Source organism: Boleophthalmus pectinirostris, unplaced genomic scaffold (assembly GCF_026225935.1).
Source record: "Boleophthalmus pectinirostris isolate CB_2022bp ecotype Guang Dong unplaced genomic scaffold, ASM2622593v1 HiC_scaffold_6, whole genome shotgun sequence".
In the NCBI taxonomy this organism is placed as follows: Eukaryota; Metazoa; Chordata; class Actinopteri; order Gobiiformes; family Gobiidae; genus Boleophthalmus; species Boleophthalmus pectinirostris.
Window position 1 is genome coordinate 22,411,523 of NW_026571447.1, and position 20,021 is coordinate 22,431,543.

Consider the following 20,021-nt stretch of genomic DNA (forward strand, 5'->3'; position numbering starts at 1 on the left):
CTCATCTGTGGCAAGAAGCATAACCGTCACATACACAGCGAGAGAGGAAGAAAGAAAGAGAGAGAAAGCAAGTAAGAGAGACCACTATATTTGTAAAGAGATGAGGAAGACAGTAGTTTACTGCACTGCTGGGAACCATACATGGACCAGTGATGCTTTCCAGAACATGATCCATGCAGCATCTGGTGAATGTAACTCCTGCCAGATGCTGCGAAAGGCTTTCTGTCTATTACTGTAAATAACACACACACACAGTCAAACTCTTTATAAAATCATTTATTCAATCAAATATACAAAATTACAATGTACAGCATTTTAGTTAAACAATATGCACTTTTAATCTCAATAGTGTTAGTGGAAGAGCTGCTATAAAACTCTGATTCAAATGTAGTCATCTTTACAATATATACAGTGCTACAATATGCTCAAGGCATCAGTAGAAAGTGATTCAGTTTAATTTCAGCAAAAACTGTTCCTAAAAGAACATAGAATAAACAACTATAGACATTTAAGTAATTGTGCTTTTTTATTTAAGTTATGATTTCAAACACAACTTTAATATATATTTTTTTCTATCTTATAAATGCATTAGCCACCATAACAGAAGGCCTATCCATCTGTAATACAACAAATAATAATTATGGGCAATAGTGTTAATATAGTGCTCTTCTTCACAACTGTTTTGACGTTAATGAGCTTTCTGTCTTAGGTGGTATCAATGATTTATTTTTAAATATGTTAAAAGGCATTAAAAAAGGTAAGGTGTATGTAAGGTGTACTAATTTTTTTTTTTTTGTAAAAGCAGCAGCTTGAAGGTGAAGATAAAAGAAATAAAGTATCAGGCACTGTTGTCTTTGAAACCACACGTAAAACTGTACAGAATGGCATCGTCAATCAAAAATTGCCTTCCATCTAGTTTCAAATCAACACAAACTTCTTCAAATCAAACTAAAAAACCTTCATATTCAAATATTGCACTCCATTAAGTTTTCACAAATCAACCATTCAACCATGCCACCAATATAACACTGCTTGTGCAACAGTATAAGGTTTCTTATAAAATATCTTGTGACTTAAAAAATCCCTTGTTCAATGGCACTTTTAGCACTGCTCCAATTTCAATCAATTCAAGTACGCATGGCAAGATGTGTCCAGAAAATGATGTAAAGAATATAATATGATGCATTTGGCAAAAGTGGGTTCAGCATGGTTAACTTTTACTGCATTGACCCTTATCCTCTGTTGTCCCCCAGGTTTACATCATCAGCATGTGCTTGAGTCACTTCTTTCACAAGAACAAAAACATAAAATTAGAGGTGATAAGTAGTGTCTTTCTAAACTACTACATGGTGGAGGATGTTGCCTTGATTGTTCCCAGTTTCCCGTTCACTTGGACTGTCTTTGCGGGCACAGCGACCTATAGGGAGACACAACACGTCATGATTGCATATCTATAGTCTGGTTTTGATGCTGATCTAAGCCACAGGGTGAATGCATCATAAACAGGGTTTGGAATAAAGTCAAATCATGGCTATTAGTATGCCAAATTCGTGTACTTGTTCTATATATTCAAAACATTTTAATGTCTACAGTATGATGTATTCATTTTTATTTTATTAACACATATTATATTATGTCATCTCCCACCTATAGTAAAAGCTAGTTGGCCCAAGTCTTAAGCCCTTCACCCACATTTTCTCATTTAAATTATGTTACTTCATGTTGGTCACAAGCAAATAAGATGACAATCAAACCCCTGGAATCTCTCTACAAACAAGCACTTAGGATCCTCAATAGAAAATAGAAAATATCACCACTGTAAAATAAGTGACAGGCATAAAATGCCAAGCTTGGGAAACATGATTCAATTTGGAAATTTGCGATTGTTGTTCAAGATTTGTTAATAATTCACCACCACTCAAAAGGTTTGCCACCACTCAAAAGGATTGTCACATTAACAACTGAACAGATGACCAGAACTACAAGGTCCACACGCTGTGGCCAGTGTAGCATATCTAAAAGATAAACAGCTCTATATCAATGAGCATTCTCTTTTAAAACTATAACAGAATGGAACAAATTACTAGCCCATTTGAAACTATGCAAAGATTTCAAAAAGTTTAGTGCTGAATTAAGAACACATTTTTTAAGAACACAGAAGTGCCAACATTAAATAACTAAATTATACCTGATCAACGGCACAGAGGAGCAGGGTGTGAATGGGTTTGAGACATATTTAACGTCACTGTACTTTTGTTTGTGTATAGATTGCTTTGTTTATGCTATTTTTGTATTCTATGTTTTGTCTGTCTCAGGAACTGTAGATGGAAATAGCTACGAGAACTACAGCCTGATACGAAGTATCTCTTCAATGTTTCTTTATTTAATGCTCCTGTACAAGGTCCCTGTCAAATAAACTAAATAAACTAAAGATAAAAGCAAAGATCTAGAAAGATGTATTATAGATTGATAGGCATACTAGATTAAGTATGTCCATTATGTGTTACCATTGGGTGCATGTCTGCAATTGTAAAGATTAAGAGAACTGTTTGAGGTGGTTGTGGTTTCCTGTATCTAGCATAAATATTTTTGGTAACGTTATGTTAATAAAATACATTTAACACTAGTGTCTTCAGTTCTTCTGGTAGTAATGGCAGCATTTTTTTTTTACTTTGAGGAACCTGTGGTTGGAGGTGAGTCACAAAAGAAGCATCCTGGAGCTTTCTAAATGGTCAAGGGACAGGCACAGGGGACAGGGAAACACGTGCCTAATAGCACACAAACTGATTGATTTTAAATGTTTTATGTAATCAAAACATTAATATCAATTTCTAGTAAGTAATTTGAAACAGGCCTTAACCTGAATTTGAACTTTCTGATACAGTATGATGCTCACAGTCTGGAGTTCATTTAGAGTTTGCAAGCTGCCGCCGTGCAGGCAATCTTTGTTCTCCCTATGATCTCTTAGAACAAGACAGGGGAACAAAGGAGGAGAAGCTTGTCTCATGTCACTAGAGTATCTCTGTACGGATCTGGGCTCTTCCACTGTATATGTGTGCACGCTCCTTTATCTGTCTGCTATGTTTTTCTGCTGCTGTTTTGATCAAGCCCCACAAGCACAATGATACCAACTTATTTACACCGTTCACTACACTACTACCACTACTCTATTTTTATTTACTATATTTTCTGCTTTTGCAAAAGTTTAAAAGCAAAGCTGCCAAACAGAACATTTATATTTGATGGTAGTGGAATTCCCCCAAGTGTGTTCTATTTAAATATAAAAAGTACAGACACAAACACAGAACAGAAAATGTTTGTACCTTTTTTAGCTTCTCTGCTGCTGATCCAGAGCGGATAGCCTCCAGCATGGCCTCCCTCGCCATGGCTGAGTTCATACTTGGTTGTGACAAGGTGAAAGGTTTTGGTGTTGGTAGGATGGGTGGGGGTGGTGGAGGTGCCACTATGGGTGTAGGAGGTGAAGATACTGAGGAGGATTGGGAAGAAGATGGTGCTGAAGAAATCTGGGCACTGCTGTTCACATGCAGGGCAGTCTTTCTGAAGTTTTCCAGCTCTCCAGCAGCTTCAGATTTGGTCTAAATAAAGATAAATGAAAAATAATAACACACTACACATAACCCAAGTAACCCAAATAGTATTTATTTTTATATTTCTATTCTAATTTATTTTTTTATGTTATGTTATATTGATATTGTCAACAGTTTAAATATCCTATATTACACAAAACTGACTCCTGTGAGTGGTAACCCATGTTACCTCCTCAAAAACATATCTGAAGTTGTATTTTGTTTACTTCAAACATGTGTGTGATAAGTAATCTTTTACTATTAGTCTGTCTACATCCCCAAAGCTCTAAATGCTCTGTTCCACCTTGTGATGTCATGAAGTGGTATTTTTCAAGTTAAAAGCTACCTTTTACATTTAGTTCAGCAGAGACTGGCAATTCAAGGGCTGAAATCATCCAAATGATTCTAGTGAAGCTGTATGGAGTTTAAAAGCACAGTGGAGTGTTTTCTGTTTGAGAGAAGAACTTGGTCCAAATATGCAGGGGTGGTATGTGAATGAAACAAAACAGCTCCAGGTATGTTTGTGATGAGGAAACATCATAAGAAACATTAACAGATAGGAAAATTGAGTAATATAGACCCTTTAATATAAATTCAGCAATTAATAGTTTCAAAGGACAGATAATCTATCTACAAAGCTTACATAAGTGGTTTTAATTTTAGTGTGATGATCTAACAATTACTACAATATTTGCAGTGAAAATTATAAAATATTACTAGCAAATAACATTATTTGATTTTATTTTTGATTTAGCTGCTTTCTATGCATAAATAAATAAATCTAATATTAACATTTTTTGGCTATTGATCCTGCATGGTTTTTGAAATATTTTTAGTCTAGGGACATTCCAGAAATTCCTGTTCCGAAAAAAATAGCCCTCCAGAATAGAATCACAGATGTTGCTACAGCTGCACATTTTGTGAGCATGCAACCACACCAGCTTTCATAGCCTTGATCAAGTCTACTGAAAGGCTCACCATCTTTAGCATAGGCATGATTGAATCGCTCTTCACATGTGACTATCGGTAAGTAAATAAAGTAAACATTCATAGTTGAACATGGTGCGCCTGGTTTTATCTTTCTCACACTCACTTAGGATTGACAGACATGGTGCTGTGCTCTGTATAAATAGCTCAGAGTATTTTACCTTTCTAAGCCTCCCGGAGTTGCCCTGGGCTCTAATGGCTGCCATTAAAGCAGATCTCTCATTCTCCTCCTCAACATAAGATGGTTTCTTGAGGTTTGCCCCAGAGGTGGAAATCTATCAACACAAAAAAAACAAAAAAAAATCACTTATGTCAATGTAAATGTAAGTAGCATTTCTGTTGTCATTGAAATAAACACATTTAAATTTACATCAGCTCACAAAAAGCACCAATTACTTCTTACCAGTGTTGTACAAGTGAAGTAAATAATCAAACCCAAGTCCATGTCATTTTTGTACACAAGACAGCCTCATCTTTAAAAAGCACCAGTGTCTTACATCCTTCTATCTGACTCACAAGAGGCCCATTGAAGCATTCACCATATCTCCTGTTTTTTATTAAATAAACAACAGTTGGATGTCATCATGTCAGTGACCAAAAACAGCCAGATATATTACCAATTTACCAAGTAATATTAATAGTTTATTAAAACATTAATACATATGAAAAATATCATATCTGGCTAAAATATTTTTGCTACAAGACTTTGGCGATATAATGAAATGTTAATATCAGGTGATGTATTCATTTTTATTTTATTAACACATATTATATTGTCATGGTCATGTCATCTCCCACCTTTTTGAGTCTTTCTTTGCCCCCTCCACTCTGTATGGCCTCCATCAGACTGCTGTGTAGAGATGTTTCCTTCTCCACTGATCTGCAGATGACCGGTTTGAACTTCTTCACTGGCCCAAACACTGTCACCGCTGGAGGCTCGGCGGTCGCCTCACTGTCTGTTACTGTAACTGAAGGGGCCTCGTCTGTTTTGGAGTTTGGAGACGGGATAGTGACTGGATTATTCTAAAATAAGAATTAACAAATGTTATGTTTTGGTAAAATGTAATATTTTCTTAAGCTTTTTTTTTTTTTTTTTACATATTTAGCTTTATTTGAAGGTGCAATATGTTACCAAGGATACAAGGATATGTTTTTATAGATGTTACTGGTTTGCCTGGAATGTTCCACAGTATGACATCACCTGTAACTGTAGGGCATTTGCTCATTTAAAGTGCTTCCAAAAAAATACCTCTTACTTTCTTACAATGACTGGGATTGCCTGTCCACAGATTTGATCTTTGCCTGGGCCATAATCTTCTTGTCTCATGGAGTTAGTTAAGTTTAATTACATACTGCAGAACTTTCCATACAAAGTAACAGTATCTCCACCTTCCACCAGAAAAGTTGCATAGTGCACCTTTAATGGAAAAATCAAAGCCACTCACCAATGCCTGCTCTTGGTGTCCATTTTTCAGTCCTGTAGGTGGTTCATCTGATGAGCACTGAGGGCGGCTAGGAGATGGACTTGGACTTCGGCGCTGAACAGATTTGAATGTACCACTAACTTTAACATTTAATTGTGTTGAGGAAACCGATTGCTTATTGGATGATTTTTGTGTTTCTTGTATCCTAAAGCTTCCCTTTCCAGATTCAAATTTCTTTTCTGAAATTCCTGCCTCCTTCACATCATCAGCGCCATCTCCTTGTCTGTATGTTATATATTCAGGGTAACTAACGGACCTCTTCGGACCAGAGGGGCTGGATGTAAAACTTGAACTGCTCGAGTGGAATGAGTGTTGAGGATTGATTTGCATTGATCTGCCTGATTTTTGATAGCCAGTATTTTGTGTTTTGGGGGGAAATTCCTGAGTTGTGGGGTTATAATCAGGTTTGATGTTTGTTTTGGGGGCATATTTTGTGATAGCTGATGCAACATATTGGCTGGAGGTTCTTCTGGATGGCTTAAGGAAAGTCAGGTCTCTCCTCACATCTGTTAGAAATGGAGGTTGTGCAGGTCTCTGACTTGAGGAGATAGCTGTTGATAACTTGTCTTCTGCCATTGTGTTATGCTTTTGTTTAGTGTCAATATCTTCTGTTTGTTCAGCAGCATCTTCAGCAGTCTCTTTGGACTCTGTTTTCAGGGTGGATTTATTATGTGTCCCTTGGGAAGTTTTCCAACTCCCTGTTTCAGTGGACCTCTGGGTTGTTTCAGAGGTTTTTGTCCCAACACGTCTATGGCTATCCAAACTGTCTTTTGCCTTATCAGCCTGGACTTTATTTGGGCGCACGGCATCTTCTTGCTTTTCATTTGAGCTCCAGAAGGCTGTGGCTTTTCCATGAAGAGGAAAATCATGGCCGTTTCTCAACTCTGATACATCAGGAGTTCTACGATGGGACACCGTTACCATGTTCCCTTGTTCGTCAATCTTTATGGCACCAGGGGTTGTAGAGGCGAGTTGTCCTGCAGCAGCATGTAAGACAGCTGGTTTAGGGGGAACAACTGTAAAAGTCTTCATCCCAAAACGTGAGGTGACATTGGGAGTGATTTTACTCTGAAAAGGTTTAGAAGTGGATATAATGTGGTGAACTCTGGGCAAATTAACAGCTTCTTGATTCCCTTGTGACAGAGCAGCTTGGTGGATACTCTTCTCCTCAGGTTTAACATCACTTTTATTATTGTCCTTTTGCTCTTGACAATTAGATTTTGCTTCAGAGGATGATTTATACTGAACAGCTGCCTCTGACTTTTTTATTTCTTTTGCTTTTAATTCCTTGATAGTGTCTTTCTTCTTATGTGTTTTAGATGGTTCATGCATAGACTTTTGCTTATGTTGAGAAAGCTGTTTACTTTCTGTGCTGTAACTCTTATTAGTCTCATCAGCTGTGTGAGCATTATTGTTTCTGTTTTGAAGCTCATCACTGTAGCTTGAAGCTGAAGACAATAAAAAATAATAAATCAATAAGAGTCAATAAGATTTTAACATATACGAGACTTAATACTGTACCATTGGCGACAACTGACTCAGCCCAAAATCCCTCATCTGGCACGACTTCATCTATAGTTGTGACTGGCACATCATGGTCCACTATAGAAACTGGGACCTCATTACTGTCTGCGAGACATGACTCCAAATCCGCCAAAGTCTGATGAAGCTGAGCGGACAGATCTTGATGCTTGAGCCTGTCTGCTCTGGGGTGTGGCGTAATGTCACTTCTTCTGTTGACATAACAAATACATGTACATTTAAAAGTACTAGAGAGTAAACTCTCACAGTGCGTGTAAAGGGCACTGAGTGAAGAAGCCAAAGCTATTTTTATAAAGTTACAACATAACAGCTGTTCCTAAGTGTTTATTTGATTCCAGTATTGCATTCCAACAACCTTCCCGTCAATAACTGTCCGCAAAAAAACCAAGGGGTAAGTGCAGTGGAATTACTCTAAAATAAATATGGCTCATATTATTTTCATTGGAGTCTTAAGTCTTTCATAACATTCAGCTGTGAAGATTTTATTACCACACTTTCAACTTCCGTCACGCTGCTCAAAGGTTCACAAGAGTGTTCATGTGAAGGATTGGTGTTTTGCCTAAAACAAATTGCCGTAAGAGGGCCAAACCAAATAGTTCCTTATTCAAAAAAGCCTTGGTCTGCTCCACATTTTGGGAATGATACTCAGAAAACAGGGTTCTAGTGAGTTCCTGGAAAACCAAAAAGCAAGCAGCACAGTGCAAGCCAATACAATTTTCTTGGCAACCATATCAACTGGGTAAGGTATCATTTGCATGGAGGAGTGTGAATATGATGTTGTTTTAAACTAGGGCTGCCAACCAGACATAGCATAAGGCAGCAGCTGCTGTCAAGGATGATAAAATATTCTAAACACAATGAGTTTAATCATTATTATTGATCCTAATTTAAACACAATTTCCATTAGTTAACTTTACACTTAAGGTAACCTGCTGCAAACACTAAAGTCTGAGAAATAACAAGGAACACGTAAAAAGATAAATCACAATTAAATTAAGAATGAAGAAATTCTGGGAAGCAGAATACTAGATAGATTAACAGGAAAGGTAGTAAATGAGTCATTGCCCCCGGGTCAATAAATCTACATTTGCAAATGTTACAGATGTTTTAAATATGAGTCCAAATGGTAATTTAACACTGTTATATGCTTTTCATTTGTATTATTGACTTTTTATGTTCTTGCTGTTGCTTTATTGTTTTATTTACACTGATATATGTTATTCATACCTGTGCCGAGACCCCCAGGACTCTTCATCGCTGTCACTACAATTGTCCATGGCTGTTCCCATGCGTCTCTCTCCTCCCGCACTTCCATCCAGAGACAGACTCCCATCTGGGGATGTGGTGTGGGTCTCAGAGGGGGAGCTAACCAAGCCAGAGTCTTCTCCATCAGCCAGACCTTCAGAGGCAGCATAGCCCTGGTCTGGCAAACTCATGCCACTGCTATTACTGCCCAAAGACACTGTTTCCTCTGGAGATATCTCTTTACAGTGACCTTTGGCTGCAGAGCTTTGCATGGAGTGGAGCCAGGCTGCAAGAGATCAGCAACTGCATATGTAATACAGTCAATTAATAGATGAATAACCCACACACCAAGTCATGGTATGCATGCAATGGGTATAAAATGTAATGATAAATTCTCAAAACCATCACTACACATTAAGCATATTAAGAAAGACAACATGTAATGCAACATGTAATGCAACATGTAATGCAACATGTAATGCAACATGTAATGCAAGGCAAGCAAAAGGGATGAGAAAAAAGCAGAAAAAAATAGACTTGTTCCAAATGCAGAAAATCACAATAATTTAGGTTATAAAAAATAAAATAAGAGGCCAGAACCAGCCCACTTGTGGCTAGATAAAGTGGTGTAATGATGTGTGGGCAGATTTACTGTAAACAAATCTTTCTAATTAGGGTTTAACAATAGTGATTTAAAATGAAGTGACAAATCTCTTCTCATCTCCAGAATACACTCATGCTCTGGGCAGTCATGTGGTTCATGCAGAACTTTTTTCTGGCACTGATTTCCCTTTCAGACTATAACAGCATCATTGCATGGTTTGTTTTGGCACACATGATTTGGACATCCCACCCATTAGGTTAATAGGTTTTTGTAGTGCTGATAATCTTAGCTGCACAAAGTGCATCTGACAGAATTCATTCATTGTCCTTCAGCGTCTGTGTTGTTGGTATGTGTAAACAGGGCCTGTCAGTTTTGGGACTGGTCCTAATGGTTTGGAAGGAACAGTGAGTTCCAGGAGATGTGGTGATGACTCACAGGGCTGTCCTCCCAACTCCTTCCCAGCAACAGCTTAGTCATGCCAGCTACAGCCACAATATGCACACAGAGACGCACAATTGCACACGTGCACCACTTGATGTTGTCATGCACAACAGGCCAAAATCACAAGCAATATTTACACACAGTTTACTCAACCTATGACCTAGTCACACGGTACTGTTGAACGGTACTGTTGAACGCATCATTACAAACTAAAAAGCATTTTTTTCACAACCCATACATATCTACAAATCACAATATACATTTATTTATTTTTTTTTATTTTTTTTACAGATTTGCCTGATTTTAATGGTAAACTGTTCCATAAAAGACTTACAAAAGCTCAAACAATGTATTAAAAAATATTATCTTGCTTGTTCTAACATGACCTCACACTGATATCTTAATGACACATGACATTTCTCATCTTTTAAAATATAATATAAACATTTTCTTTATATTTTCTCTAGATACATATGTCTTGTATGAGAATTATTACTTTAAGAATTAAATTAGACAGACTGCAAAACGTAAAAACCAAAATGTCATTGATGGAGTATGCCTTTCATAATGCTGGCAAAGGCAGGGCGGTTAGGGTTTCTAAATGCTGACTCTTGCTCTAGCATTGAGAGAAACATATGTCTTGGACTATTGATCCACAGATATCATATAGCACCAGTATTGATCTGCAGATATCACATTGCCTTGCCTCATAGGCTCATTTACCCTCATGTCATTCATCAATCATCTTGGAAACTGATACATTCAACTCATCAGGACATTCTTGTTACTACTTTCTATCTTTCCTCCTGGTACCACATTGTTAACTAAGCAATCATTGTGAAAAAAATAACAAAGGGCTGATAAAACAGTAAATGCAAAGAAAGAAGAATTAGCTACACAACAAAAGAAAGAACACTTAGCAGAAGATTTACTCTTTTAGCATGAAATTCTGAATTCTGAATTCTGAAACTAGGGCTAGGCTATTGGCTATATGCAAAGAGATCTTAAAACAACACAGGAATAAAAGAATAGTACACTGAAAGAAAAATAAAATAAGCAAAGGAAAAACAGATGAAGAAGGAAGAGGTCAAGCCACAAGAGGACTTCAGGGGCGTTTGGCTCTCAGTCGCACAGGCCCACAGCAGTACACTGGGAGGGTACCAAAAGATAAAACACAATGTAATGAGATTTGAACCAATTTAGTGGAGAGCATCAGCACAGAAAAAAAAAAAAAACATTCACAGAACAGTACTGTGACTCAACAATCTATCCATTACACAAAAGCATTATCATTGTAACATAATAAGCAGTATAAGTTGATTGGTGTTGACCCAGCCCTGACCTTTTGTATCATAAGCAACATGGCTTTTTGGATTGACACAGATATGAAGCACTCTGTCTGCTTAAAAAGAAAGTGACGTAATTAGGGCACAGATTGCTGAAAAAGAGAGTGCAAATGATTGTCTATGCATGCATCCAACAAGAACTCTTTGAAAAGAGGAGAAAAACCTGAAGATAGAGAGTTAGTCAGTATAAAGTTCTTATTTTATACTTACTGCTAAACTAAGGTGGAAAGAAATGAATAAAAGTTTAACTGTATACACAAGCCTTAAACAACAGTGTACACTAAATTTAGAATGAGCATTTGTTGAGCCCTGACGTTCACTTATACTGTTACCAGGCAGAAAATCCACTGCATCAACTGCATGTAAAACAAAAAAGCACACTTGTTCAGTAAAAAAAAAGTAGTAGTGAGAGCCGTACGAGGAAATACTAAGTTACTTATGGGGGGAAAGTGCAAAACTTCACAGCAACATGTTCAGTATTAACAACCATGATCTTGGAGCTTGGTGCTACCTTGTGTCTAACACACTGTCTTTCTAACCTTCATCTAGCTGTCAATCAAGTCCCTCTGCTACAAGTCAAGTTCGCTTCAAACATGTCAAGCCCATACTCATTCTGCCTTTTTTAAACACAGTCCTGGTGTTTCGTCCCTCCTCCATTTATGCATTTCTTTGAGCTTCACAACCTTCTCATCTCTTGTCAGACATGACAGCCCCATGCCGCAATCCCACCCTTCTTCAACAGAAAGATGTGGGTTGTATAAAGATCAATATGAGGCCAACTAGAGTTCAACCTGCTGCTGCACAAGTCTCCATTAAATGTATGTAATCCATCTTTAAAATGTTTTTTTAAAAGTAAAAATTTGTCTTTAAGAACAGGATAGTAAAAAGTGTGGGTGAGAGACAGAGTCTGCGTTGTCCCATAGGCCTGTTCTTCTTGTTTTTTTATCCCTCAACCATGATTTTATACACACCCACAGTGTTTCATAAGGCTGTATGTCATTTTGACTTTTCATGTTCCTCAGTCTCAAAAAGTGCGATACAAGTGCAGGACACTATTTATCAAGAAAAATAATCCAATATACATTTAAAATAACTACTTAAAAAACTAAAACATTCAGTGCAAAATATGTGATCTTATTGTACAAGCAGCTGCCATACAAATGGGACTACAGTGGAAATTTTGTGTCAGTGTCAGCAGTAATTTCATTTAAAATGATTTCATTAAATTGACTAGGATTCACAATTATTGTTTTGTTTTTGTTTGTTTGTTTATTTCAACTTCTAGTCATTGTCACAGAACAGCATCCAATAAAGTGCCTAAATTATGTGTTATGTGAGTGTGCACTAGTAATTTTTAAATATTTTTATCTAGACTTTTCAATTTATTATTAATGTAAATGCTGATGCACTGTGTCAACTGATAAGAAACAGCATATCATTGATTTGTGTGGACAAACATACAGTAAAATGACAATTAAGTCCAAATCAAAACTTTTGATATACTGTGTGTCAAATCTATTATCATGTGTTTACTTTATGAATTGATCAACAGCCATTTTTCCCTGAAACTGTAAGTAACATTATATTGTACTTACCAACTCCACTGTGCCTGTTATTGTCAGTTTCCTCCATTTTAAGGTTGATAGCTGACTCTGTGTCAGACCTGGAGCTACTGGCTGTAGTCACATCACTTGCCGATATGTTGGTGGTACTTTCTGACTTCTCTGTTCTGGAAATTGAGCCTTTTGTTATGGCCTGGGCATGAGCAAGTCCTCTAACAGAGCTGCCAGTGGTAATGCTACAGTGAGAAGCAGCATCAGATTCTTCAAGGCTTTGGCTGAGTTCAGAGCTGGAGTCTTGGACAGCGAGGCTATCGGAGTTGGTACTGCTTGGTGTAGAAGATCTGAGGTCAAGACTGTTAAAGCATACAGCAGATTGCACTGTGACTGGTGTCATATCTTCTATTACTACAGTGGTGGTGGTGAAGGTGGTTGATTCTTCCACTGGGGTGGGGGCTTGGATGTGTTGGCTGACAGGTGTGGCAGTGGCAGAGATGTCCTCAGAGCCAGAAGAAAGAGAAACTGGTGTTGGGGGTGGGACAGGAGCTTTCCTTTTCCTTTGCTGAGTGTCTGTGCCAAGACTCATCTGATGGAATAACAGAACCAGTGACAGTTAAATTTACATCAGACGAATCAAATCAAAAGTATAAAGTGGTGAAGCCAAGAGAGTTTGCAGATGTTCTCTTCCTTAATTCTAATAAATGTCTATGACCATGAAGAAACAATTTTTACAGACTGGTGTGCAGTAACATTTTGCAAATGAACAAATTACCTATTATGAACTATTTATTAATCTTCAGCTAATTATCTAATACAAATTCAAAGTGATAATTACTAGTTATAAAAAAGAAAGCAATGAAACACATGATAAATGGAATTCACAAAAGTGAAAGTAGTCCTACAAGAAGAGTCCAACTTCACATCAACATGCCTAGAGGGCCATGCAGAGTTGCTCCGTGCAGCAGGACAAGAGCAGACGAGCTGAGTTCACACAAGTGAACTCACTGAACTCACTGCATGACATGCTCTGAAAATACAAAAGACCCCCTGACAGGTTGTATTTCTCTCCTGCTTTACTCCCTCACTGGCTTTCATACATATATGAGCGCAGATACACAAGTGGATGTGGGCCAAAGTTGAAAATGAAATGGGTGAGGAGCCAATAAAGAAACAAAATAGATAGGAGAGTGTGTGTTATGTTCATGCAATTGTGTGGCTAAACTTGTGTGTGTGTTCTCCTTAGAGCGAAACATAAGCCTGCAGTAGAGCCCTGCTATGAAAAGAACAGGGCTGTGGCCTCTGCAGTGTGACTGACTGTATGTCTCCACACACAGTGAAACAGTATATCTCATATCTGCGCTGGGGCGGGAGCTTGGATTAGGGGCTTGTTAGAGGTTGTGGGTTAAGTGTGTGTAGCTCTCCTAGGCTTATTGGTGCCATTACTGGGAGCGCAACTGGTATTTAAAACTCCAGCCAAACCCTGAAACCATAACTCAAGATTTTCTTCTGTAAAACATTTGTGGTCAGATTGTATTTAGTAGGAAATGTATTTTTACAAGTTAACAATTTGCATTGATTAATTGGCAAAGTTAGTCTACTTAATACAATTTTTACATTTTGAATTAAAATTATAGTGAAGATAAGATAAGAAAACCTTAAAATAAATCTTCTTGGTTTATAAATATAGGAGATTTTGTTGCAACAAATATAATTTGTGCACTTGAATAAGCAGGTACAGATAATGAACAATGTTCAGTCTTGTACTACTTATTTTAGAATGGCGTGCTTTGAATTTCAGGCAATAAGCCATCCTAATCACACTAACAGAAGGCCATGCCAGGACACTCTGGTGTGCCCATTAAGTTTTCCTCAGCCACATTAGGGCCCCATGTTGGAGCATGTTGATCAGATAGGGCCACCCATGGAGGCCTCAACCTGGTGGCGTGACTATTCATCAGTTGTTTTCAAGAGCTCTTGATGGGTGAGGGGCTTCGAAACAAGACGACATTACAATGCTAATGTGGAATGTGAGATGCTGTGTGTGTATGGGTACAGTGTGGCTGTGTGCTACTGTTTGTCAGCATGCATGAGTACATCCATGCATACATGCGTGTCTATATGTGTACGTATGTGCATGTCACAGATAATAATAGTGCCTGATATGTCTCAACACTGAGAGAGCACTGAGGTCAAAAACATCCAACAGTAGCCTGCCACACAATTAGCGTGTGTTGGGTGTATTGTGTGTAATAATGAACATGTGTGGATGTGAAAGCATGGATGATAAAAGCACTTTATGTTAACAATGTGTCTGCAGGAGGGGTCTAGAAGGCTAGCTGAGGATAAGGAGACGCATTCATGACCCACTTTCGTTGTCATTTACTTGTCCAACTAACCCACTAAAATATGTTTTTACCAGGAATTTCCATTTTGTTTTTTTCTGTTTATTACACCCAAGAGATAACTATGCATTTATAACATTTACAGACTTTTTTCATTAACAGAATAAGAATTTGAAGTTAATAATGTCAGGATGCTTATCATAGAACTACATATCTTCAAAACTGTCCCTGACGACACAGCATGAATAACTGTGTTTAGAGTAACGTTAATCACTCATGTTTAAAATACCTTGACCCATATATGTAGCCTACTATTAGAACAGCTTCTCCTTCAAATGTCTGCAGAACTTAACTGAACTTAACTGAACAACGGGGCTCATCCTTGAGTATTTATCATCTTAGGTCGTTCCCAGAAGGTGAGGATGAGGGCATGCCAACAAGATTTCATGCTATACTGCCCTTTTGGAAACAAGACCTCTGTACAACATTCATGTCAAACCATTCAAAACCAAATTTCAGAACTCATTTTAGACTCCAACTTGAACTTCTGTCATGACATGGGATGACATTATTGATTCTAGCATACTTTGTACATGTACTTGTTGAGAGAACACACTTAAAATCTGAATTAGCAGAGAAGACTGTTACATGTTTTCTTTAATCAAAATTGGCCATGCAGCCATGGCTTCCTTTCCAAACCACAATAACAGATTTCCTATCGCATTTGGGAAAAGTAGGTTGTGTTTCTCTGAACTAAATGTTCCAAAACATTTTAGTGCAACTCTCATGAAAGCAGACACAGCCTGCTGGTTGGCAGAATGAAGAAAACATAACTATTTAGTTTCTGAGTTTAAAGATGCAAGAAAATGCAAGACATATTTGTATATAGTTTCTAAAAATGTATTATTATAACTGCATTACCTTCAGGGATAGAACTAAATTATAACTTTATAACATTATGGGAAATAATCCTCAACAATCTAAACATGGTTCATTAATTCAAAATCATTATCCATTATTCATGTATTTTGTCTCGATCTTTAGGAAATCTTCAGTTTAATTTTTGATTATGAATATGTTTACCATATTGAAGACTAGCTATCCTTACTGTATATGACTATATGAGTCAATTCATAAATCTGTGTTGATGCTCTGTGTGTTTTTCACAAGTTTCTGTGTCCTTTAAAAAATGCTTAAGAAATTACAAAACATTGACATAGTTTTGTTAATCAATATGACAAAGGCCATTTAAAGTTTCTACTTGTATGAATTTTTGCAATATTTCCTATGTTAATGTAAAACACATAGGAAATGTTTAACCTAAGCTAGGCTATAAATAAACTTGCAGAGAAGACATGAGTGTGACCGTAATGTCCTTGTTGTAAAAATAACTGTCATGAAGAGCTCTGCAGCACAGCATAGTCTGACCTGTGTGGACATGCAGAACTGTGTCCAAACCAAGTCAGAGTTCAGAGAAGGCACATGGCGAGGAACAGGGATCTAATATCAGTAGAGAACGTCCTCAGATGACCTTCCTCTCCTGTTCATGAAGCTGCTCTCACGCCACCAAACACACAATCTAGTCACTACATTATCTACAAAACATGCCCATGTATTAAAACAATATTCCTGCATGATAACACCACCACTGTCACGTAAATGTCACATTGTCAAAAATCTGGCTCCCAACTAAGAAACACTGCCATCAAAGTTGAGATACTTGCAGCTCCCAAAATAACGCAGTAGCTGGACACCCTCTTGTATCTTGTTTTCTGCCCCTGTATCCTCAGTTCACTTTTCTTAATTAAGGAAGGACAAATAAACAAAAGCTATTCCAGACATTATCAGAGAGGGAGGGGTTAGTTGCTAAACACCATTTCCCAGAATGCCACCATAACACTATAATGAGACTGTGGGGAGCTGTTCTTTTAATGTAGACAATACAGGTCACCCTGACCTTGAGGTGCTGAAATTTAGGTCAAAACATGCAGAGCAAAGACTGCCACAGGAGTTGTTCCACTATGTCAGGTCAATCACAGCATGGGCTCAAATTTTTCACATAGCTCCAACTTTCATTAAGAAGGGGGGTTTGGACTCATACACCACACAGTTACACTCTGAATCTTACAAATTTGAAGGTGGAAAAAAAGCGCAAACCTGCATTTAAAAAATATTTGGGACTGATATTGACATCTTACCTGATTTGCATCATAGCTTAAGTGTTCAGTAGAGTGAGTAGGGACTCCAGGTGGAGCGGGGGCTCTCCTCTTCTTTGCCTCAGCTTTAGGAGATGTCCTTGAGATGTTCATGGCTGACTGTGACTGGCTCATGTGAGGCCGCTCTTCAACATACTGTGGCCCAAACATGGTAGACATGGCCTGAAGATGACAAAATATGAATCAGGAATGAGTAAGTACATATTCAAACATCACATTTAATAAGCGGCTTTCCAGTACTATGGACATGGGAACCAGACAGTCCATTCCTCACACCCGCAGGATCCCAAGAAAAGTAATTAAAAGCCGAATAATTGATGCATTTAGACAATGCAACAATGCAGCATAAAGGCAGAGCAAGGAGGGAAAGAGAGTTCAGGGCACTGAAATTAATTGGATCCATGGTTAGAACATCTCACAGTAGGGAAAGACCAGAAAATTTACAGAATCCATATAGAGGATTATTACTGTGGACAGTTGGGGTGATACAGTAAACTAAGAAATACATGTTCACTAAACATGCACATTTTTAAACTGACTGTACATATTTAGCATTAAAAGCACTGGAATCTAATATGGCTGAGTAGCAATAATTAAATATTTAAATATATTCTCTATATATGAATCACCACAACATTTATCAGTAACATGCACAAAAATCCATTTAGAACAAAATGTTGTTAATTTAAGACCACACACACTGAAGTAAAAGAGCTATTAAAGGACAACTTTTAGTGATAATTAGGAGCAATCTGAGCCTACATGCTGATAAGTCTGTATAAGCATTGTCTGTTAGTTTGTGTTGTGCACAGATGTCAATCCATATTATTCAAATAATAAGGGTAACATTATGTTAAACACTACAGACTACAACTGTAGTGTAGTGTAGTGATTAAGACTGGCTTGATACATTTTCATAGTTCTCTCTATTTATTCATGGCTGGGACTTATGCAGTTCAAACAGGCTTGTTGTGGCCTAATGAGGTTGGACATTAAATGGTTTACTTAAAAATGAACAACAATGAAATATAATTGTAACATTTGGTTTTCACATCATCTGAATTAGGGTTGAAGATGAATGATGCTGCAGTTTTGAGGATCCATAATCAAATTCATATTGTAGAACCTCTAATTATGTTGCTAATATAGGAGGATGAATCTGTACTTTGGATGAAAAATTGCTTGTTAGAAACAGCACAATTTGAGAGGGTTAATGCATTTAGGTGACATATGATAAAAGAGCTGCTTACTCTTAAACATATTCACAAGATGAAGTTGTGTAGTATACGTAGAGTAAACAAAAAAATTTGCACGCCTCAACATGGCAACTCACAGTGTGAAAAAAATATCAGAATATGGTAAGTGAAACAAAAGTACATTTTCATTAAAGCTATAAAGATCATTGTCCACTGCACAAACTGAAGCTGATGAGGTTGTAATAAATGAAATTTTCATATATCCTAATAAGTAATTTCCTTCAGAGAAAATTACTGCTTAACTAAGAACTGCTGCCACCAAGAGGATGTCAGGGTTACTGCAAAACGCTCTTGCTGAACATTCAATTTGATTAAGTAGTCAATCAAGACTGGGATGCTTGTAAATTACATTTTTTTGCATCCATGTGGTATTTCTATGAAATAAATTTGAGCTTAATTTATGCTGCAGCTAAGCATAAAAATGTACTAATTTTCATTCATTTGTTTCTAACATCAGTAGTAATAAATAGTATGCTTACATTAGAATGTGCCTCTGTGTCATTGTAATCCTCCATGTCCAGAGATGTTGTCTCTGTCTGCAAAAGCAAGGCACAACACAAGCAGCATTCATTTAGTTGGCCATGCAGTCAGTCAGTCATTTCATGTTTCACAAATGTTAAACTACTAAAATGTTAAACTAAAAAAAACTAAAAAAAAAACCAAAAAAAACAAAACAGTTTGACAGTTTGAACTTCTTTATTGTAACTAAATGCATAAATCATGAACATTCACACCATTCAAAAATGTTACCTTAGATTTTCTCCTGCTGAACTGAAAGATACCCAGGAGACCTTTCTTCTCTGCTCTGGCCAAACTGTTTGTACTAGAGCGCAGGGAGTCTATAGTTGAGATGTAACCCAAAAAATGACATAAGAACATTTCATTTATTCATTAAATAATACATTAACTACAGGACAAAGAATGTTATTGAGGTCTGCTGTCTAATAATTTCTTTTGTGCTATAATTTATCTAGTATAAAACCCAGCACCCAGGAGAGGGCGCTACTGCTTACAAGTTCGGGTGCTACCATCATTTTATTTTATTTTTTGCACAAACTATAATTAGTGAGGTTGATACTGTTTGGGAAGAGAAGATATATTCAGGTTAGTCAATTAGTTTAAAAAGACTACAGGGTGTTTAGTGAAGCAACCAAACATGCATGACACTGAACATGTTTCATTGTTAGTAGCATAGATGCACTAATATACCTGAATAATTAAGGGCAGGTGCCGAAGCCATTTTAGGCTGGAGGACTGGAAAAATAATAAAAACAATAAGGACACTTATAATATTACTATATATAACTATTTTGAGATACACATTTAATAGAACAAATTTGTCCAGTTTGCATATTGGCTGTTAAAGGAATAGAATAAACAAAAAAATCAAGAAAGCTCTAATTATGTATTGA

General features: G+C 37.2%; 1 protein-coding gene across 3 annotated transcripts; it reads right to left on the reverse strand.

Moving 5' to 3' along the window:
- Positions 1–258: 258 nt before the first annotated feature.
- On the reverse strand, positions 259–19,915 carry cobl (cordon-bleu WH2 repeat protein). Of its 3 annotated transcripts, none has more exons than XM_055163321.1 (12): positions 19,819–19,915; positions 19,360–19,448; positions 19,089–19,145; positions 17,336–17,515; positions 12,832–13,381; positions 8,828–9,131; positions 7,580–7,788; positions 6,020–7,506; positions 5,373–5,597; positions 4,736–4,849; positions 3,324–3,596; positions 259–1,417 (listed from the first exon to the last, which is right to left on the reverse strand). In XM_055163321.1, the coding sequence occupies exons 1-12, from the start codon at positions 19,847–19,849 to the stop codon at positions 1,343–1,345; spliced, it is 3,594 nt and encodes a 1,197-aa protein (XP_055019296.1). In that variant the 5' UTR covers positions 19,850–19,915; the 3' UTR covers positions 259–1,342. The 3 variants fall into 3 exon arrangements, 2 of the variants coding, with proteins under 2 accessions (XP_055019296.1, XP_055019294.1); XM_055163319.1 differs by having other exon boundaries at positions 7,580–7,791; XR_008633422.1 differs by lacking the exon at positions 259–1,417 and having other exon boundaries at positions 3,561–3,596; positions 4,736–5,121; positions 7,580–7,791.
- Between the last annotated feature and the right edge of the window lie 106 nt (positions 19,916–20,021).